Raw genomic sequence first — 24320 nt, forward strand, 5'->3', positions numbered from 1 at the left:
TGATCAAGGGAATTGAGAGTCAGAGAGGAAGTACTGTTTTTGAGAATAGGGCTGGCAATAGGAGCTACTGATGCAGCAAATTACTGCCTGAGAGAGAGAGAGAGAGAGAGAGAGAGAGAGAGAGAGAGAGAGAGAGAGAGAGAGAGAGAGAGAGAGAGAATCAATGTGGTATGAAAATGGGCAGCAGGGGTGTGGAGTCAGACAGGGCTGTAGCTTGAGTCCAACACTGTTCAATATTAAGCAGTGCGCAGCCCCTGGCCTCACTCTATATGACAGTGATTAAATTCCTGCCGTACACAGGTGACCTGGTCCTGCTGTCACCCACAGAGCAGGGGCTGCAGCAGAGCCTGGCACTGCTACAGCAGCACTGTCAGGAATGGGCACTGACAGTAAACCTGGACAAGACCAGAGTTATGGTATTCCAGAAGAAAGCCAGATCTCATTGAAACAGGTACCGCTTCACTCTGGGCAACACCGTACTAGATCACAGCACCAACTACAACTGCCTGGGTCTGACCATCAGTGATTCAGGGAGTTTCAACCTGGCTATAAGTGCATTAAAAGAAAAAGCACGTCAGGCTTTCTATACCAAAAAAAAAAAAAAATAGATTTGACAATCCAAAATATCAATAAAAATTTGGCTCAGTTTTCAACGCTGTCATACAGCCAATCCTGCAGTGAAGTGTGGGGACCCCTTGTAAACCCCAAATACAAAAACTGGGACAAAAGCCCAACATAAATCCTACAATTGGAATTTTACAAAAATATCCTGCAGGTTCCCCCTTCTAATCCCTATTCACAAGAGAGCAGCCGAGTTCTGATTCCTCTTAAAACATGCAGACCAGGACTCCTATAAACACAAGGCCCTACTGAGCAACCAGTTCTCCCCAGACAAGGACCCCCTGGGCCAACTGGAGCTGATGGTCACAGAACCGAGCCTCACTCAAACCAGAAAAAAAGAAAATAAAATCAACAATAATTCAAAAAATTGACCTTAACTTGAACAAATACACTGAAAATTAGAAAATTGAAATAGAATTAACAAAAACTGGTATGCTCTCATGCCCTAAACAGAAACATTAAATTAGCAGAATATTGTAAAATTTAAAATACAAAACAAAAGGAAGACAAATTCTAACAAAGACTCGGTGACCACAGCCTGGCCATTGAAAAGGGCAGATATAAAACAGCCTGGGTTACCAGAGAGGAACGGCTGTGCCATCACTGTGAACTAGGGGAAGTTGAAACAGAGACGCACTTCCTGTTATCATGCTCAAAATACATAGAAATACAGGGAAATATATTCCTAAATTTGACAGCCAAACACCAAATTTTAAACTCCTCCTTGGGCAACATTAAAAGTATTAAAAGTACCCATCCTTATGGGTGAGGAGGAGCGGACTGCAAATCTAGCAGCCAAATATGTAACTAATTAAAGGGACTTTTTCCACCTTAAAAAAGAAACAAGGACCACGGGTCACAAATGGAGGTTAGACAGAGCGGTATTCAGAACAGAAAATAGGAGGCACTTTTTTACACAGAGAATCGTGAGGGTCTGGAATCAACTCCCCAGTAATGTTGTTGAAGCGGACACCCTGGGATCCTTCAAGAAGCTGCTTGATGAGATTCTGGGATCAATAAGCTACTAACAACCAAACGAGCAAGATGGGCCGAATGGCCTCCTCTCGTTTGTAAACTTTCTTATGTTCTTATGTATCTGTCTGCCACAGCCTAAGAGACAGTATGAAGACACCCTGGAGCAACACATGAGCTGTGTACAGACAATGGGGCTGGAGGGATGGAGGGGGCAGTTCTGTTCTGCTCATAGATATGCAATATTTAATAATGTTTATTTGTTGTATTATAAATTTATTTGGCAATATTGTACTTGTAATACAGTCATGCCAATAAAGAACATTTGAATTGAGAGCAAGTGAGAGAGAGAGACAGAGAGACTTCCTGGTGGTGATGTCACCAGTTTGCAAGTCAGCTGAGACCCAGAGAAGCACTTTGCAGATCATTCAAGCAGCTTGGATGAATGAATGGGGAGTATGACAATAGAAATCACATCAAATTCAAAATAAAATATTGTTTCTTAGCGGTAATGTAAAAATATTTATTCAAGTTCCACGTGCTGGCATACTGCATTTATTTAGAAAATGTAAGTTGGTTTTAAAATACAGTAGTATTTTTGGGTTTGTTATAACCAATGGGATAATTTGGTTAGTGTAATTTCACTAATGTAGAGCTCCTACACTCAGGACAACATGGTTTTCAGGGTCTTCATTCAAAACATGAGGATCCTTATACCCTGGTCATGCCTGTCCGTCTGCCGCACTATACTGGGTAAACCTGATAAGTGGCGTACATTTTCAACCTGATAATTGTTCATCATAGTCTTTTAGTATCTTGTTGCAGCGATATTAAAACCAAGTTCCAATGCAGTTTAAAATCATAACAGAATTACATTTAAAAAGTAGAACCCATAAAAAGCCTATCAGCGCACCTGCTTGATGAGGAATGCCCTGTTATTTATTGTAATGCATCATGCATCACATATCAATGATACAGTGTTGCTCTGATAAGGGGAATTATTACTGCAAACAAGTTTCAAGCTTTCCTCATGTGTTAAATATAATATTTTTTACTTCACAACTGACAATAAAATACAACAAAGACTGCTTTGACTGCTGCAGTGCGATACACTAGCAGGTCAGTCAGTGTTACCTGTGAGAGCGCCGCAGTGCGATACACAAGCAGGTCAGTCAGTGTTACCTGTGAGAGCGCCGCAGTGCGATACACAAGCAGGTCAGTCAGTGTTACCTGTGAGAGCGCCGCAGTGCGATACACAAGCAGGTCAGTCAGTGTTACCTGTGAGAGCGCCGCAGTGCGATACACAAGCAGGTCAGTCAGTGTTACCTGTGAGAGCGCCGCAGTGCGATACACAAGCAGGTCAGTCAGTGTTACCTGTGAGAGCGCCGCAGTGCGATACACAAGCAGGTCAGTCAGTGTTACCTGTGAGAGCGCCGCAGTGCGATACACTAGCAGGTCAGTCAGTGTTACCTGTGAGAGCGCCGCAGTGCGATACACAAGCAGGTCAGTCAGTGTTACCTGTGAGAGCGCCGCAGTGCGATACACAAGCAGGTCAGTCAGTGTTACCTGTGAGAGCGCCGCAGTGCGATACACAAGCAGGTCAGTCAGTGTTACCTGTGAGAGCGCCGCAGTGCGATACACAAGCAGGTCAGTCAGTGTTACCTGTGAGAGCGCCGCAGTGCGATACACAAGCAGGTCAGTCAGTGTTACCTGTGAGAGCGCCGCAGTGCGATACACAAGCAGGTCAGTCAGTGTTACCTGTGAGAGCGCCGCAGTGCGATACACAAGCAGGTCAGTCAGTGTTACCTGTGAGAGCGCCGCAGTGCGATACACAAGCAGGTCAGTCAGTGTTACCTGTGAGAGCGCCGCAGTGCGATACACAAGCAGGTCAGTCAGTGTTACCTGTGAGAGCGCCGCAGTGCGATACACAAGCAGGTCAGTCAGTGTTACCTGTGAGAGCGCCGCAGTGCGATACACAAGCAGGTCAGTCAGTGTTACCTGTGAGAGCGCCGCAGTGCGATACACAAGCAGGTCAGTCAGTGTTACCTGTGAGAGCGCCGCAGTGCGATACACAAGCAGGTCAGTCAGTGTTACCTGTGAGAGCGCCGCAGTGCGATACACTAGCAGGTCAGTCAGTGTTACCTGTGAGAGCGCCGCAGTGCGATACACAAGCAGGTCAGTCAGTGTTACCTGTGAGAGCGCCGCAGTGCGATACACAAGCAGGTCAGTCAGTGTTACCTGTGAGAGTGCCGCAGTGCGATACACAAGCAGGTCAGTCAGTGTTACCTGTTTTCCCGGCCCCACTCTCCCCTGTGATGAGGATACACTGGTCCTTGTCCTGGTCCCGTAAGGATCGGTAGGCTTCATCTGCCAAGGCGTAACTGCAAAACAGCAAAAGCAAGACCTGGTTATGAAAGAGTGAAAAGATTCACTTCCAGCTTTGATCTTTGGCATGAAAAGCATTATTTATTTATTTTGGATCACTCTTTGTGGTTAAAGCACTGTGTACGGTGTTGGATGCGTTTTATTTTTTTTAACCACTCCTTTAAAAGAAAATAACCCAACTGAACAACGTCTTCAGAAACTGGGGCTCATCTAGAAGAGATGGATCTCAATAACACAACATCGCCTAGATATCCGGGGGAGACAACCTTCTATCGCTGTATCTTTAAAAGCTAAAGCAGCTCAACTGCCCGGTGCAGGGGAGCCCTGGGTTTGTGGTTTTGGGTTAGCCACGTGAGAAGAGTGAACCACAGAGCTGTTTGACCCCAGTCCTGTGGCAAGCCTCACATGGAGTCAGCTCTTCAACATTACCTACAGTCAGCAGTGGTGTGAAGAGCCAGCTCACAGTCAAAAAAAAGCTGTGCACGGAGATAACGCAGCAGGATTGCATTTCACAAGTGAAAGCAGCTTTCACAAAGAGCTCATAAAAATGATCATGGATATCTTTCCTGGGTTATAAATATTTACACAGGGATAAGTCAAAAAGAGATGTGATATCCAACGTTGGCGGGGCTAAACTGCGAGAACAGTGAGAAGCAGCCAGGAAGCTTAAACAGTAACTGGTTCTGTATAAAAGGACTGTCCTTCAGAGCGTTCCCACACTTTATTTTCTATGCAGCTCACAGCCTTCTTATTCCAGGATCAGAAGCAAGCCATGTGTTCTTGCTCATTGCTTATTTCAGTGCAAATTCAGCCACCATATTCACTAAACATTTTAAAGCCTGTTTTGATTTACTGAATCACCTTTGTTCATTAAATCTTGTTCTAGTGGTTTAGAGAGGGACCGAAACCTATTCTAAGCACTGTCTAACCAAAGACAATGTTTCTAGCCACACACAGTGTATAATCAGCCCCTCTTTCTGAACTGAAAAGGAGCTGCTGTGAGTTTGTTACATCATCCTTGACTTTGCTAAGCCAAGCTTTGATTAACCACATTTTAAACAAAAACATACATTTATTAAAATGAGTTACAGCAAAACAAAGTCACAAAAACACCACAAGACACAACAGGCAGTCCTGGTAAACACAAAAAGTGTAGGTTGTCACCCCACTAATAAACACTGTGCAATACGCAGCTCCAGATCATTGAAACAGGGTTTAATTACACCCCAGACTCACCATGCGTGTGGAGCTCTGTGTAAACAAGGCACTGTGTGACTGCTCTACCTGGGCCGGAACAGACTTCACAAATCAAACAGAAGCAGTCACCCCACACACAGGATTCAGTATTGAGAGAATATGTACACACAAGTATATTCTAGTACACATTATGGAAATTATATATTCCCAATTGTACAGGTTCACTTTACGTTATGTTCAGATCACTGAGGGCATGTACAGTACACACAGCAGTCATTGAGGATAACCCTGTTGCAAATTAGTTATTGCCTATAATCTACAGTATATAAACATTTCCAGCAAAATCTACTTTTATTTTTAAACGCATTGAAATAGTTAATATTGCAATTGCTTTGCCATTTATTTTACTTCAGTAGAAAATCTTGTAGAAAAACAAAATCATAGATGAATAAGTGACACCTAACTACACTGTAGCCCTTAGAGATCTTTAAGGTCTTTAACTCCACTCAAAACAGCAGACCAGGCACCCATCCCCAGTCTTTGATTTCCCCTATATCATTCAGTCACTGACTAATTCATTCGTTTTAGCAGTGGTGCCCTTTTTCATAAGAGTTAAAATATTAAACAAACCGGAATGAAAACTACACGTCATGCCATTTTGAATACAATGCAGTTTCTTTCATAAAGTATGTGGCAGCAGACCTGTGTATCCAGTTGTAAGCAAAACTAAAAATGACTATACAATATCATGGCTTAACTTTATTGGTCATGAACAAATGCCTATACCGCAGCCTATCAGAAAACAAGCAGATCTGTGCTGCGTGCAAACCACCAATTGTCTCTCGAGGTCTCTAAAAAGCAGCCTATAAGGATGGAGTTGTCTGTCTCCATGCTCGTGTTTGCTGTGGCTTGCTTCAGGCAGATGCTCTGCTCTTTCTGTTTCTGGGAGTGTCTCAGTAGAGAAGGACTGTTGGCTGATAACTCTGCACAGCAGCCATGCCAGCGCAGGTGAACGACCGTTCTGCAGGATTGGCTGTGGAGCACGTGCAAGTCAATGTGAACCCAATTAGAGGGGCAAGTGCTCCAAAGCCACAATTATAACCATGAGCATGCTCAAAAATAGAAGCGTCCAATCTCAAACAAGGCCGGCAGTGCCTCTCGTCTGGGCACACCCTGTCTAAAAACAGCTCTCCCCTTAGTAGTGGAGCAGTTTGTGTTGTCATGCTTTTACAACATTACAGAAATTAAACCCTTAGCACGGCTACTAAGCAAAGCTCTGCACTTTTATAACCCACACGTCCTGACTTGAAAACAGATATAGGATAGATTAGCAAATGTTATTTTCTGTGCATGAAGTCAGATTTGTACATGTACAGGATCTCCAGAAATGAGCAGGCATCTAAAACTACAAGACATGCCTTATAAAGACCATTTAAACAGCTCTGCTTCCCACTCTGCATAGGGAAGGGCACTTTATAAACAAGGACTCTGTATTTTAAAAAGCTTCCAGGGCGTGCATTTGAAATAGCAAACACAATACACTGTACACAGAGAGCAAGAGCCGCTCTGCATACATCCCTGTACGCTCTCTCACAAGCACTGCCGGCTTTACATAAATCAGGCAAGCCTGTTATTGAACATCAAAGCTGCAACACATGGGCATAACTGTAATTTTTCTAGGAAAGCAGCACAACTGGGGATAGGGAGTTTGTTGCCAGATAACTTCACTAAATATCTTAGTATCCCTGAATAGTGTCTCCACTACTGTACATTCATAACTGAGTGCACTAGAGTGAAGTCTGCTAACCGTCTGCCTAGTGAACACAGACTTGGAGGAAAGTCCCCACTAAGATCTCCCATGTTCCTACAATCCAAGGAAACAGATGGAGGCCCCCAGGCCCTGCTGCTGCTGCTAACCTTGCTCTCCGGATATGTGCGTGACATTCTCCATTCTATAATAATTCTGCTTGGTGCAGCTTGCATTCCCTCCAAGGACTTTCTATTTTTTGACCAGGGCCGGCTTCCTCTTTTGAGCTCAAAATAAGATCAGGATGTCTTAAACAACGGGCTTGCTTTGAATAAAGGAGGTACAATCCCTCTTCCATGGAGGGCTGCACGTCTTGCACTTTAAGAACAGAAAGCTTGACCTCAGCAGTCTGACTGCGAACCCTTTGCAATTACATATTCAGACTACAGACAGAATCACTGCAGCACTCAAGAAGGCCAACAAGCTTTTAGCTAGGTCTGGGACACGAGGGCCAGACGGATTGTTTAGTTACAGTGCCAAAAACAGTTTATTTTTTGTAATCATTGTTTCCTCTGTATTGTAAAATGACAGGAAACAGATGAGGGGGACTCGTTCTAGACCGTGCAGGAATGGATTATTTCCCAGTACTGCTGTAGGTCGGCACTAGGAACCTCAGGAACCAAATCCAAGTTTTACCATTTACCAAATCGTGGAGGGTTGTAGTTTAGGATCATAATCTCTTTGTTAAAATTGGATATGGTCTTGGAAAATAATTTAGCAATTGTTATATTGTTGCGTTTGACTAAGTGAGCTATTGTGAACTAAATTAACACTCAATTAAATTCAGTACAAATACATATTAAAAAAAAAAAAAAAAAAAAAACAGATTTTATCAAGATTAAAAAAGTAAGGGAAACAATTAAAACAAATTAAACACACACCTGACTGGACTTGAGCTCGGCATTTATTTTACAGCGGGTTCCTTTCTGAGCCCCGTTTCATGCAGAGCATCTGTATGACTTTACTTTAAAAGGTTGAATGGGAATGGATTAAACACATGACTCTCTTACCCACGTGTCACTCCGGTTATTTGGTTTCTAATTCTTGTTTCCAATAGTGACCAAGTCTAGTTGAAATGTCATTCAGCATAACTTGTGGCTATGAACTTAGCTGTGCCTAAACTTTTTAAAAAGTAAGTTTCAATGATGTGCTGACAAACATAAACATGACAGGAACTGGAAACCTGAATGACACATAGGTAAAAGAATACCATTTTATAAACCTTTTTCATTCTACCCATAAGATGGAACTGTTGGTCTGTGCCCCTAAAGCAGAGCTGCCTTGCCCATGGTGCGTGCACCGGGGTGTGGAGACTATCTCGTATACAAGGTGATCTCCACAGTCTACAGTGTTTTATCTTTTCAGCTGCAGTGCACCACAGCAATCTCCTCCTCCATGACCTCATACTCATCACAACTTTATTATTAAAAGATTAGGCAACGCTACTCAATTGCAACTGCTGTTATAAACTTGCATAACATTCAACGCAGCTTTATCTTCTCTAAATGGCAGGGTTTTTTCTAAATCTGCTTCTAGGGGGACGGCATTGTTTTCAATGCATTTATTCAATCATGTCAGTACATGAAGTGACATGGGGGAAAAGCTCGTTTATAGTTTTGTAGTCAGTGGCTTACATATTCCCCAATTAAAACATCAATATAGTCATTCACAACAAAACAACCAAAAGTTAATATAAGAACATAAGAAAAGTTTTGAGAACGAGAAAAGGCTGTTTGGCCAATCCCCTGTTAGCACACCAGTCTCCCCAACTGGTGCATCTAATTTAAAAGCACTCCCGTGTTCCCAGTGTTTCAGATTCTACTATGTCACGTGGTAGGCCATTCCATGCACTTATAACTCTGTGTAAAAGGGCTTCCTACCTTCTGTTCTATAAAATAAGCAGCACATCTCAGGCATGCCAATTGCTCAGGGAACAGAGATTGAAGCAGGATATTATTTAGGATCATGTAAAGCGGCTAGTATTCTAAACGGGAAAATAGCAATCCAAGGTGAAGAAGCCTGAGGTTCAGCAGTGTTCTGGGTTTGATAGTCAGAGGCACTCCTTCCAAGTAAACCTGGTCACATGGATATTTATGATTTCTGAAATAAAAGTGACACTTTGCACTATTCATATGCAATAAAGCATAGACTAGATTAAAGCGTAACGTGTACATGACTGAACCCAAGAGGAGACAATCTCATCTACTTTGCCGTTCTCCGAAGAAACCCATTTAGATAAGTTCAAAGTTGGTAATGTTTGAGGCGTGTCTCATTACAGCTCAATACAATGCATCCAATCCATTTCTGCACCCTATACATTCCACTGCTTATCAGAAGGGAATGAAGTCTGCTAAGATTAATAATACATTTAAACAAACAGTCGATCAAGGACTCTGACAGATTAGGAAAGTGCACTGAAGAGAAGTTATCTGCCTGTCTATTAAGAGCTCCTGAAGCTGCGGTGGAGATGGAATCTTAGTGGAGCCATGGCTGAAGCTGAGCTTTAAAAGCAGGGTCCCGTCTCTACTGTAGTTACACTTTAGACCACGGGACTCAGCTAGCAAAGGCTCACAATGTATGAAGTAGAAAAGAGTTCAGGACTCAAGTTTCAGAACTTTGCTTTCTTTGAGATGGCTTAACAGAGTTTCTATCACTAATGTATATCATTCATGATGAAATCAAATAATTCAATGAATGAATGGAATAGCAAGTGGTCTCTTTTTATACATACACTCTACTGTAAATGCACATGATTCACATGGCTTCTGGTAAACAGACCTGAATAAAAAGCCTTGACCTCTCCAATCTAACCTTCTCCACACTACAGGCACTGACCCAATACAAAGTGTCCCTCCCTGGTTCCAGGTTCACGTGAGATTTCACAATGAGAGGTCAGGGCAAGCCTACTGCTGCGACTGCCAGAGCAGCTCTCCAAATGGAAGGAGGGAACTGGTCTTCATTCTACAATTTCTCATTAAAATATAGGCAACGTCCAATCAGATTGAAGACTTAATTTGAAATGCAAGAATGTTTATAAAAATTTTTTAAAAAAGCAGTGTTCCCTTAACAAGTGTTTTTAGAAAGGTCCCTTCAAATACTTTTGGGTAACCAATTTTCGTAGCCGTTTTATTGCAAATCAGAGTTGAGGGTACTGACTAGGGGACTATTACTTTAATGCTATTCAGCAGACTGAACCACCACTACCAGCAGAGAGGGGGGTTCCTACAGGGAGCAGAACATTTCAGGCTCATTTAAACTTGGCCGGAGGGCACTGGGAAGACAATCCCGGCTGCCAGCATTTCTCCACAGCTCACGGTTTACAATGTCATGCCTCTGATGGAATCAAAAGCTTTGTGTTTTACAGAGGGCAACAGCGGGTTACAAAATCCTGACATGTGACTATTCCACTTTTCAATCAATAATTTCAATAAAACAAAAAATTCCAAGTGTCAGTGTGTGACATCGCTTTGAAATTGCAGTCATTAAGATTCTTTCATACCGCCTCACTAATTAACCTTACATCTACCCCATCTCCATTGCATTCATAAGCACCAGCACCATCTAGAGAACTACTGTGGATCGAGTTTGTATTGCTGACAATAGAGTAGAGTAGGTGTTCACTAGATGGCGCTTGCTTACATAAAGACACTCGATCTTTTGAGACATTCATACATGTTATTGCATATCATATATATATATGGCTGGCAACTGGAACTAAACTCAGAACAAAAACACTATTTGAGTACTTGCAATAAAACCACTCTGATCAAGATGCTAGGTTAACCCTATAAGATGACCTCTCTTTCACCCACTCCACAATTTGGGGATCGCACAAGCATACCGGTGCATCCAGCTCGGGACAGTAACAGGTTGGAAATTAACCTTTTTAAAAAAAGCAGGAGTTTCTTTTAACTCTAGCCAAATATCATGCTTCCAGGAAATCCCATTTCAGTTTTTTTTTTTTTTTTTTTTTTTTTTCTGGATCTGGCAAGCTGCATGGACCCAAAGTGAATTTATAATCACAGAGGATGCAGACATCCTCTTACGAAAACCTCCAGATACTGGAAGCTGTGCTGCAGTTTTCCAGAGCTCAGGATGTTCCTTCTACAGCGAGGAGTCTCGACCAATCCACCCCCAAACACTGAACTACTTGGCATGTATTTACAATAATTTTATCTACAGGCTGACCTCGACATCTGTACCAGACAAAAACATTTAAATAAAGTAAATAATGTGGCTTACTTGTACAAGCTATCAACAACAGCACAGAACAGTACTGAAAAAAAATAAATAAAAAAAATCAAATGCATATATTTAGAAATGAGAGGATATTACAGTGAGGAGGAATTTAACTACCCAACCACAGTTTGGCAATACTGTGTGCACTAATGGCATATTCTTTTGGTTTCACACAACTTTCTTCTATCAAGTTGATCTGAACCACAATGCTGCCTTTATGTAGTTTGCTGATAAATATATTTGAATTTTGATTACGCTTTATTAATATGGTAGGATTATTTGACCCACATTCCCTGCACAGCACCTACAGTAATTGAGACACATTTTCTGTAAACCAGCGCCTGGACGCCAGATCTCACGATTGTGTCTCATCTTCTCTCAAGGGCACCTCCAGCAGCCTCTCCCATATACCTGTGTTATCTGAGTAACGCTTTGATTGGCATGACTCTAGTTGGGATGACGCACAAAGATCATGTCTACGTTAACAATGCCTCTCTCACTTTCTTCTAACACAACATCATGTAGCTGGAAACTTTTACAATTCCCCAGGGCAGGATTAGCCTATACGCATATTATGCTATAGCGTAGTCCCCAGCAGAACTGAGGCTCATGCGAGGTCTACGTTTTTAGAACATTTCACAAAAAATGCATGTGTGCGGCGGGGCCCACACACACAGAGGCGCACAGAAACTTCAGGTTCATTTTTTTTATTTTATGATGGCTAGGCATTCCATCTCGATTAGAGCATACCTGGTCTTTCTCACGCAAGTAGCTTCCTGCTAATTTACAATACCAAATGCGCCACACCCTCTACCTCCTGGGAAAGATCCGCCCCTAGTCCTACGTCAGAGGTGTCAGGTCTGCAGGATAAAATGTGTGAATCATGCTCAATTTATGCACTCATTTTTTTCAGTTTAAAATATGGGTTACCATAGCAACTAATGCAAAAAGTGTCATTGCATAGGGGGTGTTTTATGATGACTGTTCAAAAAAAAAAAAAAAAAAATGTGTGGCGTTTAAAAGGTTTCATGCAGGTTAACTACAAAGTTAATTGCTGTGCAACAAATCATCCACAGCATCAAAAAGGCTCAACCAGAATTCTAAAAAAAAGCAAAAATGATAAGAAACAAAGTCAGATGGACACATGTTTCAGCAAGTGCCCTGTTCAATGTACCCTGCAATAAAGAGGGTATATACCCCTCCCCCCCCCCCCGTTCAATTTATTACATCAATTTACAATTTAGTGGGGGGGAGTGGGGGGGGTACGGACGGATGGACGACTGGAGAAGTCAATTACAGATGCAGCTGAAGTCACTAACGGCACTTCCACCTAGAAGTAAGAAAAGCTGACTGAAAATACCATCAGCGTGAGCAGTCTAATAGCTGTGGCAGCTTTCATCTGGTCTGGCTACAGTTTAAATTGGACTTGCCTCTGGAACCGGTAATGCATCAGCAAAAACACCAACACGCTGCGATTGGTTGAAATGTTAAGCGACGATACAAACGGGAAAGGCAATAAATGTGTAACACATGTGGCTTCTACCAAAGGGGGGGTAGAGATCAGCTGCTCCAGTCTTGTTAAATGGAAAAACAAATTCTGAACTTTTGTATCAGGATCACCAACAAAGACTAATCCTAATCCTAACCCTAACCATAACTCTAACCCCCCTCCACAGTCCAACCTACCTTCAGGCAACTGCCACATCCCTCCCTTGTTTTACTTGTCTGATTTCATAATAGAAGGCTTTCAGCACAGTGCTGCTAGTTCTGACACTGCACCAGTAATTTTACTTCCATGCCTGGCAATGTTAAAACAGCCAGCCACCAATTGCCCCAGGCACACGACATCAGGAGCTGGCATCGACTGAACTGGACTGGGGGTGGGCACGCTCGACAACATGAGGTCTAGCTAGCTTGAGGGCCCTCAAGCAAGCTGAAAGAATGACGTCATAACAAACAAGTCGTGTCCTTCTCTGGGTGATCACTTTTGGTGCTAAAGTAATTTACAGCATTGAACCTTTCTTCTTATTAGTAAAATTTCTTGGAACTTTCACTAGAGAGAGTCTCGTGCTTCCTTATTAGGTTGAATGAATGCATTGCACATCAGACCATTGCAAGCAGCCAGAACGAAAGCAGCAATTTCAATGTAACCTTGTTATTTCCGAATGCTTCACAAGGAGAAAAAATAGATACAAAAATGTAATTATATGGCAAGTGCCAAACAAAAACAGTAAATTACAGGGATTCAAAACAACCCTTTTATAAATAGAGCAACACAGCCTGAAAGCACTGAAAACGCCCTGATGTGAAACAAGAATGTATGCGGGGTTGTGGTCAATTCCACTCCCCACTCCTTTTAAAAACACATTCCCAATTCCACTCCCCACTCCTTTTAAAAACACATTCCCAATTCCACTTCCCTTTTCACCAATTCCAACACATCATGGATCAAAATTGCAATTGGCTGCATTATGTTAAAACACGCTTCTCAGTGGCAAATTACTTCAATTTAAAATCATAGTTAGTCCATTAAAATGGCTTTAATTGCATTTAAAGGCAGTTGAACAAGCCCAACAATTATGTCTCCAAAATATCAATTCCAGTACCGTTGAAGGAATTGGAATTGAAAATCAGGAATTGACCTCAACCCTGAAAGAGTGTTTAAATTCCTAACCTTTCTGACAATGCACCGAATAAAAGTGTCCTTCAGGCTTCAAAAACACATGCCCAAAGTCCAACACTTTTTACCTTCAGCCCCCAGGTTTGTAAACTCGGGCCAAGATCTCTTCCAGATCCTGACTGGCCAGCTCAAACAGCAGATCACTATCTGCACTGCACCCTCATCGTCGAAATGACCATTGACCTTTGACCTTAGGAGACTTGTGTTAAGAAATCAGTTCCTGGTGTTTGTTTTCAAGAGGGGATGTCAGATACAAGCCTGCTGCTGTGTTTCAATAAGCAGCCAGTGTGCCTCCAGTGCATGTGGACATGAGCTGTGAAGAGACTTAAATATACAGGCCTGGACCTTGATTATTCACAAAAACACAGTTAATGAGGACACAATTATTCTGTGTAAAAGTTAATCAGCCATTATGTTAAGGTATAAACTACTGCACAGCAAACAGTTATGTGTGTATATATGTATGTATGTATACATATAATATAACACCCTCGTACCTGCCAGCTGTACTGCATATTGATGATACCCTCGTGATTGCCCGCTGTATTGTACATTGATAATGACTTTCAAATATCTAAAAACACACCTGAAGCTAATGAATGCCTGACAGATCATTTTAAAACATCTTACTATTGCCAGTTCCCTGCCAGCTGCAGTGTTAGGTATATGGTTGTGATCTTAGACAAGAACAGTATTAAAGCTCTGACACAGCCATAGCAATATCACTAAAGCCTGGGGTTTTCTCTGTATATTTCAATAGTTAAATATAAATTTGAACTTCAACTCAATAACCTGCATCACTAATACATGAAACGGCTTTGAAGAAACGCGTGTAGTTATTACTGTGCTTGGATGTTCTTCCTTGATCACTGCGTACACATTTACCTAGTTAAATATCTGCTTGAACTTCTCCTCTTTCATATCTGTTCACCTCACAGATATGAAAATGGCTTTAGAGCAAAGCACGTAGTGTATTTACTGCTTCGATGTAATCCAGTTAACACAGTGCACATGTTTTCTGAATCATATCAATGAGGATGACCTCATTAACCCAATAATACAAACTAAGAACCATGTTTACATTAACAGATTACAAAAAGATAAGCTATAATTAAAGTTTTTAGCTCGCCATTTAAAATATATGGTGCACGGTTAACACACGCACACAACCATGACATATCATCTGTCAAGTTTAAAATGTATGCAAAGTATGGATACAAGTATACGCTTATGAATAATTAAACAAATACCAGGTAAAATAAATGCTTACATGAGACTCATGTAATTGAACAGCTTAAATGCTTCATTGTTAGCCCATGGCCCTTAAACACATCACTCCTGTAAGATGTACGCCAATTCCTAGCAGGTGGAACCACTAAATGGCAGCTATTACAGCAAGCTTCCTTGGCAACACAGGGGTAATAAACTGCAGCAAAAACAGGGTTATAAACTTTAACCAGCAACACTGCACTTGAATCTGGCAAAGCATTGTACAATCAATATTCAGGGAAAAAACAACACTACTGTTCTTCTGAGTAATAGGACACAGGTTCAGATACTGTTGATCTGCATGTGTGACATCAGTAAACATTGCAATAGGTCTTTGTCAAGCGACAGCTCATGCTGTACATTATTATACAAGCACATCATATATCCAGCGTATCAATGAAGTAAAATCAGGTTCAATTCCACTGACTGAATGTGGTTGCACAGATGCCCTATTGACTTGCATCACAAACTGCTGATGCCCCCATCCTTCACCACTCCTCTCTCACGTACAAACCCACCCCTCTGAGCCCCTGCTATAATAACGAGAACAGCAGCTGCTGCGGTTCGCCACAAAGCTCAGAGAATTGACCCCTGCTTTTTAAAAGAGACGGACAGCATCCCAGAATTTAACAGGAGAATAACATGCTTGGACAGTGACGTCAGGGCTGGCTCCCTGGCTCCCAATAAAAGAACACAATAGAGGAAAAACACCAACATCCTCTTTATAAAGAGAGTGCCAAAACAAACAGTTGGACACATCTGTCACTGAGAACGGCTCTCATTGTCACTCTTCAGAAACTGCACTCCGAGCTCCAAGGACAGGCAGTGAAGCCTGGAGCTCGGACTGTTTCCATTGTCTCAGATTGCACTGGCCCATTAGCTACTGGTAAAAATAAAATCATGACGCAATTATCGTAATCCATCGTTATGCTTTACACACATTATCTTTTCCAAAATGATTCAGCTGTGAATGCTGAACCCCTCCAAAATAACAAGAAACACAAAACCGACGAGCAATGCAAGGTGTGTTGCACTTACATGTGAGGGCTGAGCTCATAGAAGTTCCTGTTGCGGTACTCCTCCACCTTATCTGGAGTGTAGATGGGCAGAGCTCTATAGGGGTTGATGGAGATCACCACACTGCCAATGTAGGTCTGTGGTGACAGAGAGGAGGACAGATTAGTTAGAGTTCCCTTAAACACACTCCAACACAAGAAGAATGACTAACTAGGAGGAGGCCAGCAGAGGAACTGGTTGATCTCATAGGATACCAATGATTCTGCATCAACCCATACCATACCAACAACTCTCTGTGTAAAGTGTCTCCTACCCTCTATTCTGGGTTAACTGTCAACTAAGATTTTAAAAGATTTCAGTTCACTGCGCACAGATGATAGCTTCTACCATTCAAAGCCTTGCTTGCAATAGTAATTGTCTGTTACAGCAACCTTCACGATCTAACGCTGCAGTTTATGCTTTTTCTACCCGTTATTCATTTTCATCACATACATAAATGCTAATATAACTCATTAACTCGTCCTACCTATAGCAAACATCATAAGAGAAAGAACAATGCGAAACTCTCCAATTGCTATTTTCTTCACATTAATGCGCCACTGAAAGAAGGAGCCCTGGTGAAAGGGCTGGACTTCTCAAATGTGAAGACCTGTAAGAAATTAAATTAATGCAACAATGTCAAGAATTCAGGGGGCACTTCGGTGTGAATCCTGTTATCAGAGCTCGGCTTTGGGATCGATAGATATTGGAATCCCAATGGGAAGAAAAAAGCTGTATTTGATAGTTTTTGGGACAGGTTGAGGCACTCAGCAGCACAGTTATAGCCTCCCATTATTCTCAAACTACTGGAAGAGTTTCACAGAAAGAGAGAGAGAGAGAGAGAGCGAGAGAGACAACATGCTTTCAGACTTTGCGTAACGTTAAGTGTTTGAGATGAGATTGCTGCTGCTGCTGCTTCTTCTTCTTCTTCTTCTTCTTCTTCTTCTTCTTCTTCTTCTTCACAGCCTTAGTCCCAGACTGTCCTGGGGTCAGCTGCTTTGGTTGCTCTTCTCCACTTGTCTCTGTCGAGCACATCTTCCTCACTCACTTCACATACCTCCATATCTTTTCTCACACAATCTATCCATCTCTTTCTAGGCCTGCCTCTTCCCCTGTTACCTTCCACTTCATATTCCATTACCCTCTTTGATACTTCCTCAACGTCCCTCCTCATGATATGTCCATACCGCCGTAACCTCACCTCTCGCATCTTCTCAACCACATCCACCACCCTACATCGTCTACGGATTTCTTCATTTCTGATCTTATCCTTCATTGAAATCTGCAGAATCCATCTCAACATCCTCATTTCAGTTCTTCTCATCAGGTTCTCTTCCCTCTTTCCAACTGCCCAGCATTCAGCTCCATATAGTAGTACAGGTCTAATCACAGTCTTGTACATTTTGCACTTTAACTTTCTGGGAATTTTCCTGTCACAGATTATTCCAGTTATTTCTCTTCACTTGTTCCATCCATCTTTCACTCTTTGTTTTACTGCCTCCAGTGTTTCTCCTCCCTTTACCAGTTCTGATCCAAGGTATTTAAAGCCATCAACCTGTTTCAGTTTTCCTCCATTTGTCTCCTCAACATTGGTCATAGTATCTCCTCTTCTCTCCATTACCATTATTTCAGATTTTTCTGCATTCATTTTCAGTCCACCCTTTTCCAGACTCATCTGCCATTTGAACACTTTCTCCTGTAGTTCTACTTCTGAATCTGCCATCAGTGCCAAATCATCAGCAAAGATGAGTTCCCAAGGCACTTCTGTTCTTGCCTCCTCTGTCAGTGTGTCAATAATGTTTATGAGATTGCTGCAATTATAATATTTTACTATGTTTTTATATGTGTTACCATCTTTCAATAGCTTTAAGGGTTAAAAATACAGACAAGGAAGCAGGGGATTGGAAACCCCACTCAGCCATGAAACAAGACTGAGGAGGGGGTCAAAGAAACCAAAACAAGGAAACCGTGGAGTAAATGGGAGCCCTGTTGACATGCCGGCAGTCAAACGCACATGTCTTCTGCTCTGCTGGTGTCTCTGATGAGCTCCTGTACTGTCAGCCTGTGGTCCCCCAGCAACAGCGGCTCCATCATGTTGATAATTCCCTGTCTGTCACGAGACCTGTCACAACATCCTGCTCCCCATTCTGATCATTTCAAGCGAACCATTATCTGCTTCAGTCTGTGTTTTCAGCACATGTTTGCAACTTGCCAGGATTCAATGGCCAGCCCCAAGCTTTATCAAAACAAACACTGCGGCAGGACTTGCATCATTAGCTCCCAGCTACTGGCTGAACAGCTTCTTTTCAAACTTGGTTACCCATGTGACCTGCTAGCAATCTGCACTAGTGGAAAGACTCCCAGAGTTCCTTGTTGATTTACTGCTAGCAAGGGTTCCATTGGATCTAACCCAGGGAAGCAGTGTCCAGTATACTGCACATCCAACCTAGCAAGAGGATAAGACTGCAATCAACCGGTTTTCTTTAAATTGCTTAAAGTCACAAATCAAAGCGTTTGATAAAAACATCTGATACCAAAAAAAAACAACTATCTGTAGGTATCTCAGAAAACAAGACTGGTCTGACCTCCTTGTTACAAACCACTTTTTCAAGGATGCCATAAATGTCGAGTCAACACATTTTGTGCATGACATGGAATAGCCCAGATGTATGTGCCAATTAACATGTAAATCCATCTTTGTAACCAATGTTAAACAATTACCTTTTGAAAAGATATCAAGCATCTGTATTCATTTCCCTAATTGTTCTGATGCCTCTGTCTAGTCAGAGAGAATGTGAATTGTGCAACAGAGAATACATTGCCTCTTGGCATCCCACACTATTATTATTATTATTATTTTTATTATTATTATTTTTATTATTTTTATTATTTATTATTATTATTTATTATTTATTATCATTATTATGTATCACTAAATCAAGATATTCTTCACATAAAGCCTCCTCTTTCACAGGCAGATAAAAGTAAGCATGTTGTTGACTTCTTCATCTGCAAGTGTTGCCTAGGGGTGGCACAATCTATAGGGAAGGACGGCAATAGGCTTTTTCTCTCTTTTCAACAGGCAAGATTATGTGCTTATCATATCAGCCACTGAACTGCTGTATGGCAGCATGCACGTCTTGTATAACCCCCCCTCGGTGCCTCTACCTCCATTTTAGTTTCAAGGAAATAAGGTAAATAAAATGGGACATTCAACGGAACATCACTGCCATGAAGGAAATCGAACTAACAGTAATATATTGTAGCAGGGCAGAGCCCTGTCTGTAAATAGTGGGGGTGCTTTCGTGGTGGTTGGAGGGACCGGGTTAATTCCTGTACCTGCCAAAAACATGTGAGACTGTGGCTGCTCCTGATTGAAGATAAGTGGGAGAAGCCCCATCCTATTGAAAGGGAGCTGGAATCTCTATTAGGGAGTCACCAGGGAGCTGGTAAAAGAAAACCAGTGAAGGCTTTTGCGCAGCCTGGTTCAAATAAAAGAGCAACTTTGTTGGAAAAATGGCTTAGCCGTCCCAACCCTTCAGCTAGAAGGAATTCTGATATTAGCAACTGCATGTCGTTTACCGACAGCTTTACTTCTAGTTACCAGTGCTACGAAGCACACTTGCAAGATCTATGCGCACACTTCATACAGCTTTTATAACACAATGTTGGACAATTTCATATTTTCAGCAGATTGCTTACTAATGCTTTACATAATTTTGTTAAAAAAAAAAAAAAAAAAAACTTTTCCCTTAATTTACATGATCCCTGACTAAGGCTACAATTTTGTCATGGAGGGCATGCACGTGAATTTGCAAAAACAAAAACAAAAAAAGTACCAAAAATAACTGTGCCAAATTTATAGCCTGATCCATGGAACATTTCAAATGCAAAAGTGTAACTCACGTATATCTCGTTGTGGTCGAACCGTTTCCTCAGGTTCTTTATGAAAGACTCTTCAGCGAGGGGCTCCAGTAACACCATGTCCCCCACCCCAATCATATTGTCGAGAAGTGACGTTTTCACCTCCATCTTGGACATATCTCCCTGAAACAAACAACAATGAAAACCAAGGTCAATTCATTAAGCACAAAAGAAACACTTACATCATAACCAAAACTAAGAAACTAGCATAAATCCTCCTGTCATGTACAAACTCTGGACTAAACCGAACTCATGCCTTTAGCGTAATGTTAATGAAGCTGTTTGCTTTAGCTCCTGTCCATTGTCTAACACTGTGCAAGAAAAACAAAAATATGAAACAAAGCAGCGAAATGTGGTGAAATTTGCCAAGGACATTTTTGGCTGCATGCTATCAGAATCTGAGGGTGTATGTATGCAAGCGATCTATCTGTCTGTATGCATGTCACACTGCTTAAATAACGCAAATCCAATTGTGACGAAACTTCAGAAACGCAAGGGCTACTGAGTAACAGCAAGTGACATATATGGAGACATTCGTCCGTCTGCATAAATGTCAAATTTACATTTTTTTTTAGAAGAAATTGCATACAGTTGACTTTGGTCATGATGCTGCCATGAGCTCTAACTTACAGTCATAGTGGAGGAGTATGTCACTGATGCTTTCGGAAGAGAGCTTTGTTTACGATGAAATGCCTAACACATTGGTAATTACATTTACTTTAATTACATCTCACATTTTCAAAGTTTTTTGCTCTAGAAACTTCTTACTACAAACAGAGAAGGGGGCTGTGTTTTATTATGTACTTAAGAGTATAGAACAAGATTTGCTAAACCCAAGGGAATACAATTCCACATTCCCTTGCATTGAGACAACATGAAACAGATAGACAGGGGCATTGGTGCAAACCTCAGTTATTACTGTGCACCTCCTGCTTGAGTATCAGGCTCCGACACCCTGGGGATTCAGACACTTGATTCTGTGAGCAGGGAAGGGGTGAAGGAAACAGCACTTGGGTTATACAGAGGTGAACTACTGTTTCAAATCCACTCTGGTTTGCTGGCATGAAGATCGGCGACAACAAAAAAAAAAAAATCACTGGCTTAATTATGTTTTTATTTGCCTTTGGGGTATATCATGAACAGCACCTAGTGTATTAGTAACTTATTCATCTTTCAAAACCTTACTGTATTTCACAGATTTCAACTGAACCGCATCAAGGACTAGTGGGAGTTCAGATGAAGGGGAGTATATGATAAGAAACTAGATTAAGTATGTGTCCATTAGAGCCAGCACTGCTAGAAAATGGTGCTACTCCTCCAAGATAAAAGGCACTCAATGAAGCAGTCTACAAACTCCTCTCTATGGCCTCAATTAATGTTACCAAATATGATTTAGTGTGGGCTAAATGTTTTGCATACATCACTACCTATTGTTTGCATGTCAATGCGGTACTTTGGTTGTTCTGCAACTGGCCTGACGCTTGCTATGGGAACATCATGCCATTGTATTGTATCGGAAGACAGTAATCCTGGATTTAGTTTATCAAATTAAAACCACTGGTTTTTGGGTTTCATAAATGTGTGCCCTGCATGGATCAAGAAAGAGTACTGCAAGATGAAAATCAGGGAATAGCTCCATCAATGCACATCGACAAACACTGCTACTCTGCTGTACTGCAGCAGCCGCTGCTATGGGTTTGCACAGCAACCACAGGAGTCTGCAATGCTGCTCCACACCAGAGAACGTGAGCGGAGCGGCCATAAAATTCCACTCACCGCTCATAATATCCTCCGCTCCGCTCACTCTTCCATTCCGCTCCACTGCTTGTGATTGCCGCTCTGCTCCGCCACCCCAGACTAAATACATACACCGATGTCTGATTGAGTGCTTAGTTCTAGTATGGACCTCCAGTTTCATTGATGAAGTGGGGCCTTAACACAAAGAACGTGGGGTATAACGAGAGAAGCAATCACAGTTGTATCCCACCACCCATCCCCACTTTCGCAGATTTCCCATAGTTATATAGGTTTACTCAAAATGGTCCTCTATAATAAATCATTAAGCCCACCGACCTGTACTTTAGGAAAGTGTCACGGAGAGAGAGGCTGGAAAACTTAGCAGCAGAAATTAGAAACCCAAGAGACGCTGCGTCAGCTTCAGCACTACCGAGGAGCTCAAATTGAGCACTGCAGAACTGTGGAGTAACATTATATTACCATAACAGCAACAATAATAATAATAATAATAATAATAATAATAATAATAATAATAATAATAATGAGACCACAAGAAGTTATTATAATATCGGGAATAGAGCCAAGACCACCGAATTTGACTTCGACCTCTGCAGCTCAGAGTGCAGTCAAATGAGGTTATTGCTTGAAGTATTATACACTGTTTAAACTTTGAGAAAGTTGCAATTTAATGTTTTTTCTCGTTAAACTGTGAGTATGTCTGAGAAGTATTCAACAAATCAAATATTAAACAAGTCATGACTCCAGAAATTAACTGTAGCAAATGTTGTCAAGTTAGTGGATAAATTGTTCTAGGAATAGAATATAACTTCCTGTTTTAGAGTGTGCAAGAAATGTATTTTGTTTGTTAATGTGTAACTCAAATGAGTTGCCTCAAATGCAGAGAATTTGATCATTGCCCCATTTCTGGGTTAATTTGATTAAATAATCAATTGAGATTAGTAAAACTAATTCAATAAATTAGCTATTGGAATGTTGGATTCCGTTCTGAATGGGAAGTTTAATTAATTTGTGTATTTTGATATGAAATATGATTGATTGCAATGAGAAACGAGTATTGAAAATACTAATGCAAAGTAGACACTTTGTGTGATCAGCCATATTTGTATATTAACCATGTATGCTAATAATATTGTGGTTGTTATAATCATTTGACTAAGAAATCAGTGAACTGTATATTATCTCTAACCAATCCCCTTTCATTTCTGTAATATTAGATTACTTTTTATTCTTAAATAAAATCTTGTTTTATATGGGTGGGCGACTTGAGACTCATTTTTAAATAAATTGTATACCTAATCCACTACACCTCAAACTTCACCTTTTTAACCATTTAAGGTACAAGTGTGTGTGTTTGCAATGAGACGCACAAAAGAAGGTTTAAAACGTACTGAAAGGTCGGATCTAGTCAGGTTGGCCAAACACTGGCACGTCACTTTCCCTAACTATATTACAATCTGATGCAGCTGAAAATAATCAAATGTAGTCATTAATGCTGGGACCTACTATATCCCTTCCTATCATGTTAAAAAAAAACAAAAAAAAAGGGTGAAGAGGGCGAGTGTACATAGCTACATCACTTCAAACAACACTCACATCTCAATGACGTCATTGTGGTTTGCATTCCAATTGAGGTCAGCAGGCACATCCTGTAGCACATAGAGACATTTACTAATTTCTCATTGTGGGGACTTGCCAAAAAAAAATTAAATAAAAAAACAACAACCTGATTTCCACATTCCTGAGCAGATGTCAAGAGCAGAGCAGAGTTTGCATGTAACCAGGATGTATATGAAGCCTTTTTTGGCTATAGTGCTACACAAGAGTCAGGCAGAGTACAATGCACTGTTCTTCAATTCTAATGACACACCATGCTCTCATGCCGTCAGGTAACCAAGGAAATGTGTCATCCATTTAATACACACCCCGACATTAACCAACCTGCACGCCCCAACACTAATCAACTCGCACGCCCCGCCACTAACCAACTCGCACGCCCCGCCACTAACCAACCTGTGTGAATAACTGTTCTATTAAATGTTACTCCATATCCTGCATTACCTTTTTTTTTTTTCTTCTGGTACCCTGACCACCGCAAAGCAAGGTATCTACAAACCCAAACTGGAACACTCAGTTGTATTCGAGGGCGAATCAAATCCAAGTTTACTTTCACAGTTCGAAAGGGGAGCCAGTAAAGAAAATCTTACCCCATAAATCTGTCACATGAGGAGAGCAGGATTCCATCAGGTTCTAGTTGAGATCAAACGCATTGCCAATCATTCTGAGAAATGGGAACGCTCTTTATTTTTACTCTGGGTCTTTTCAAAATCTGCATTGTTCCCCATCAGGGGCAACTGGTCAGTTCTAACCCCCTCCCCATCCTGCTAGCCCAGCTTGCCCGGTGCTGTTAACATT

The 24320-nt window shown here is 41.4% G+C and overlaps 1 protein-coding gene across 3 annotated transcripts in view; it reads right to left on the bottom strand.

Moving 5' to 3' along the window:
- The window catches only part of LOC121323526 (unconventional myosin-Ib-like), a 63621-nt gene that overhangs the window by 33013 nt on the left and 6288 nt on the right, over positions 1-24320 (bottom strand). For all 3 annotated transcript variants that reach the window (XM_041264635.1, XM_041264633.1, XM_041264634.1), the window contains exons 2-4: positions 20133-20273; positions 16209-16324; positions 3880-3974 (exon numbers count right to left, since the gene is read on the bottom strand). In XM_041264635.1, the coding sequence (XP_041120569.1) occupies positions 3880-3974; positions 16209-16324; positions 20133-20267 (346 nt within the window). In that variant the 5' untranslated portion in view covers positions 20268-20273. The remainder of the gene's footprint in view (positions 1-3879; positions 3975-16208; positions 16325-20132; positions 20274-24320) is intronic.

The sequence above is a fragment of the Polyodon spathula genome, chromosome 11 (genome assembly GCF_017654505.1).
Source record: "Polyodon spathula isolate WHYD16114869_AA chromosome 11, ASM1765450v1, whole genome shotgun sequence".
Classification (NCBI taxonomy): domain Eukaryota; kingdom Metazoa; phylum Chordata; class Actinopteri; order Acipenseriformes; family Polyodontidae; genus Polyodon; species Polyodon spathula.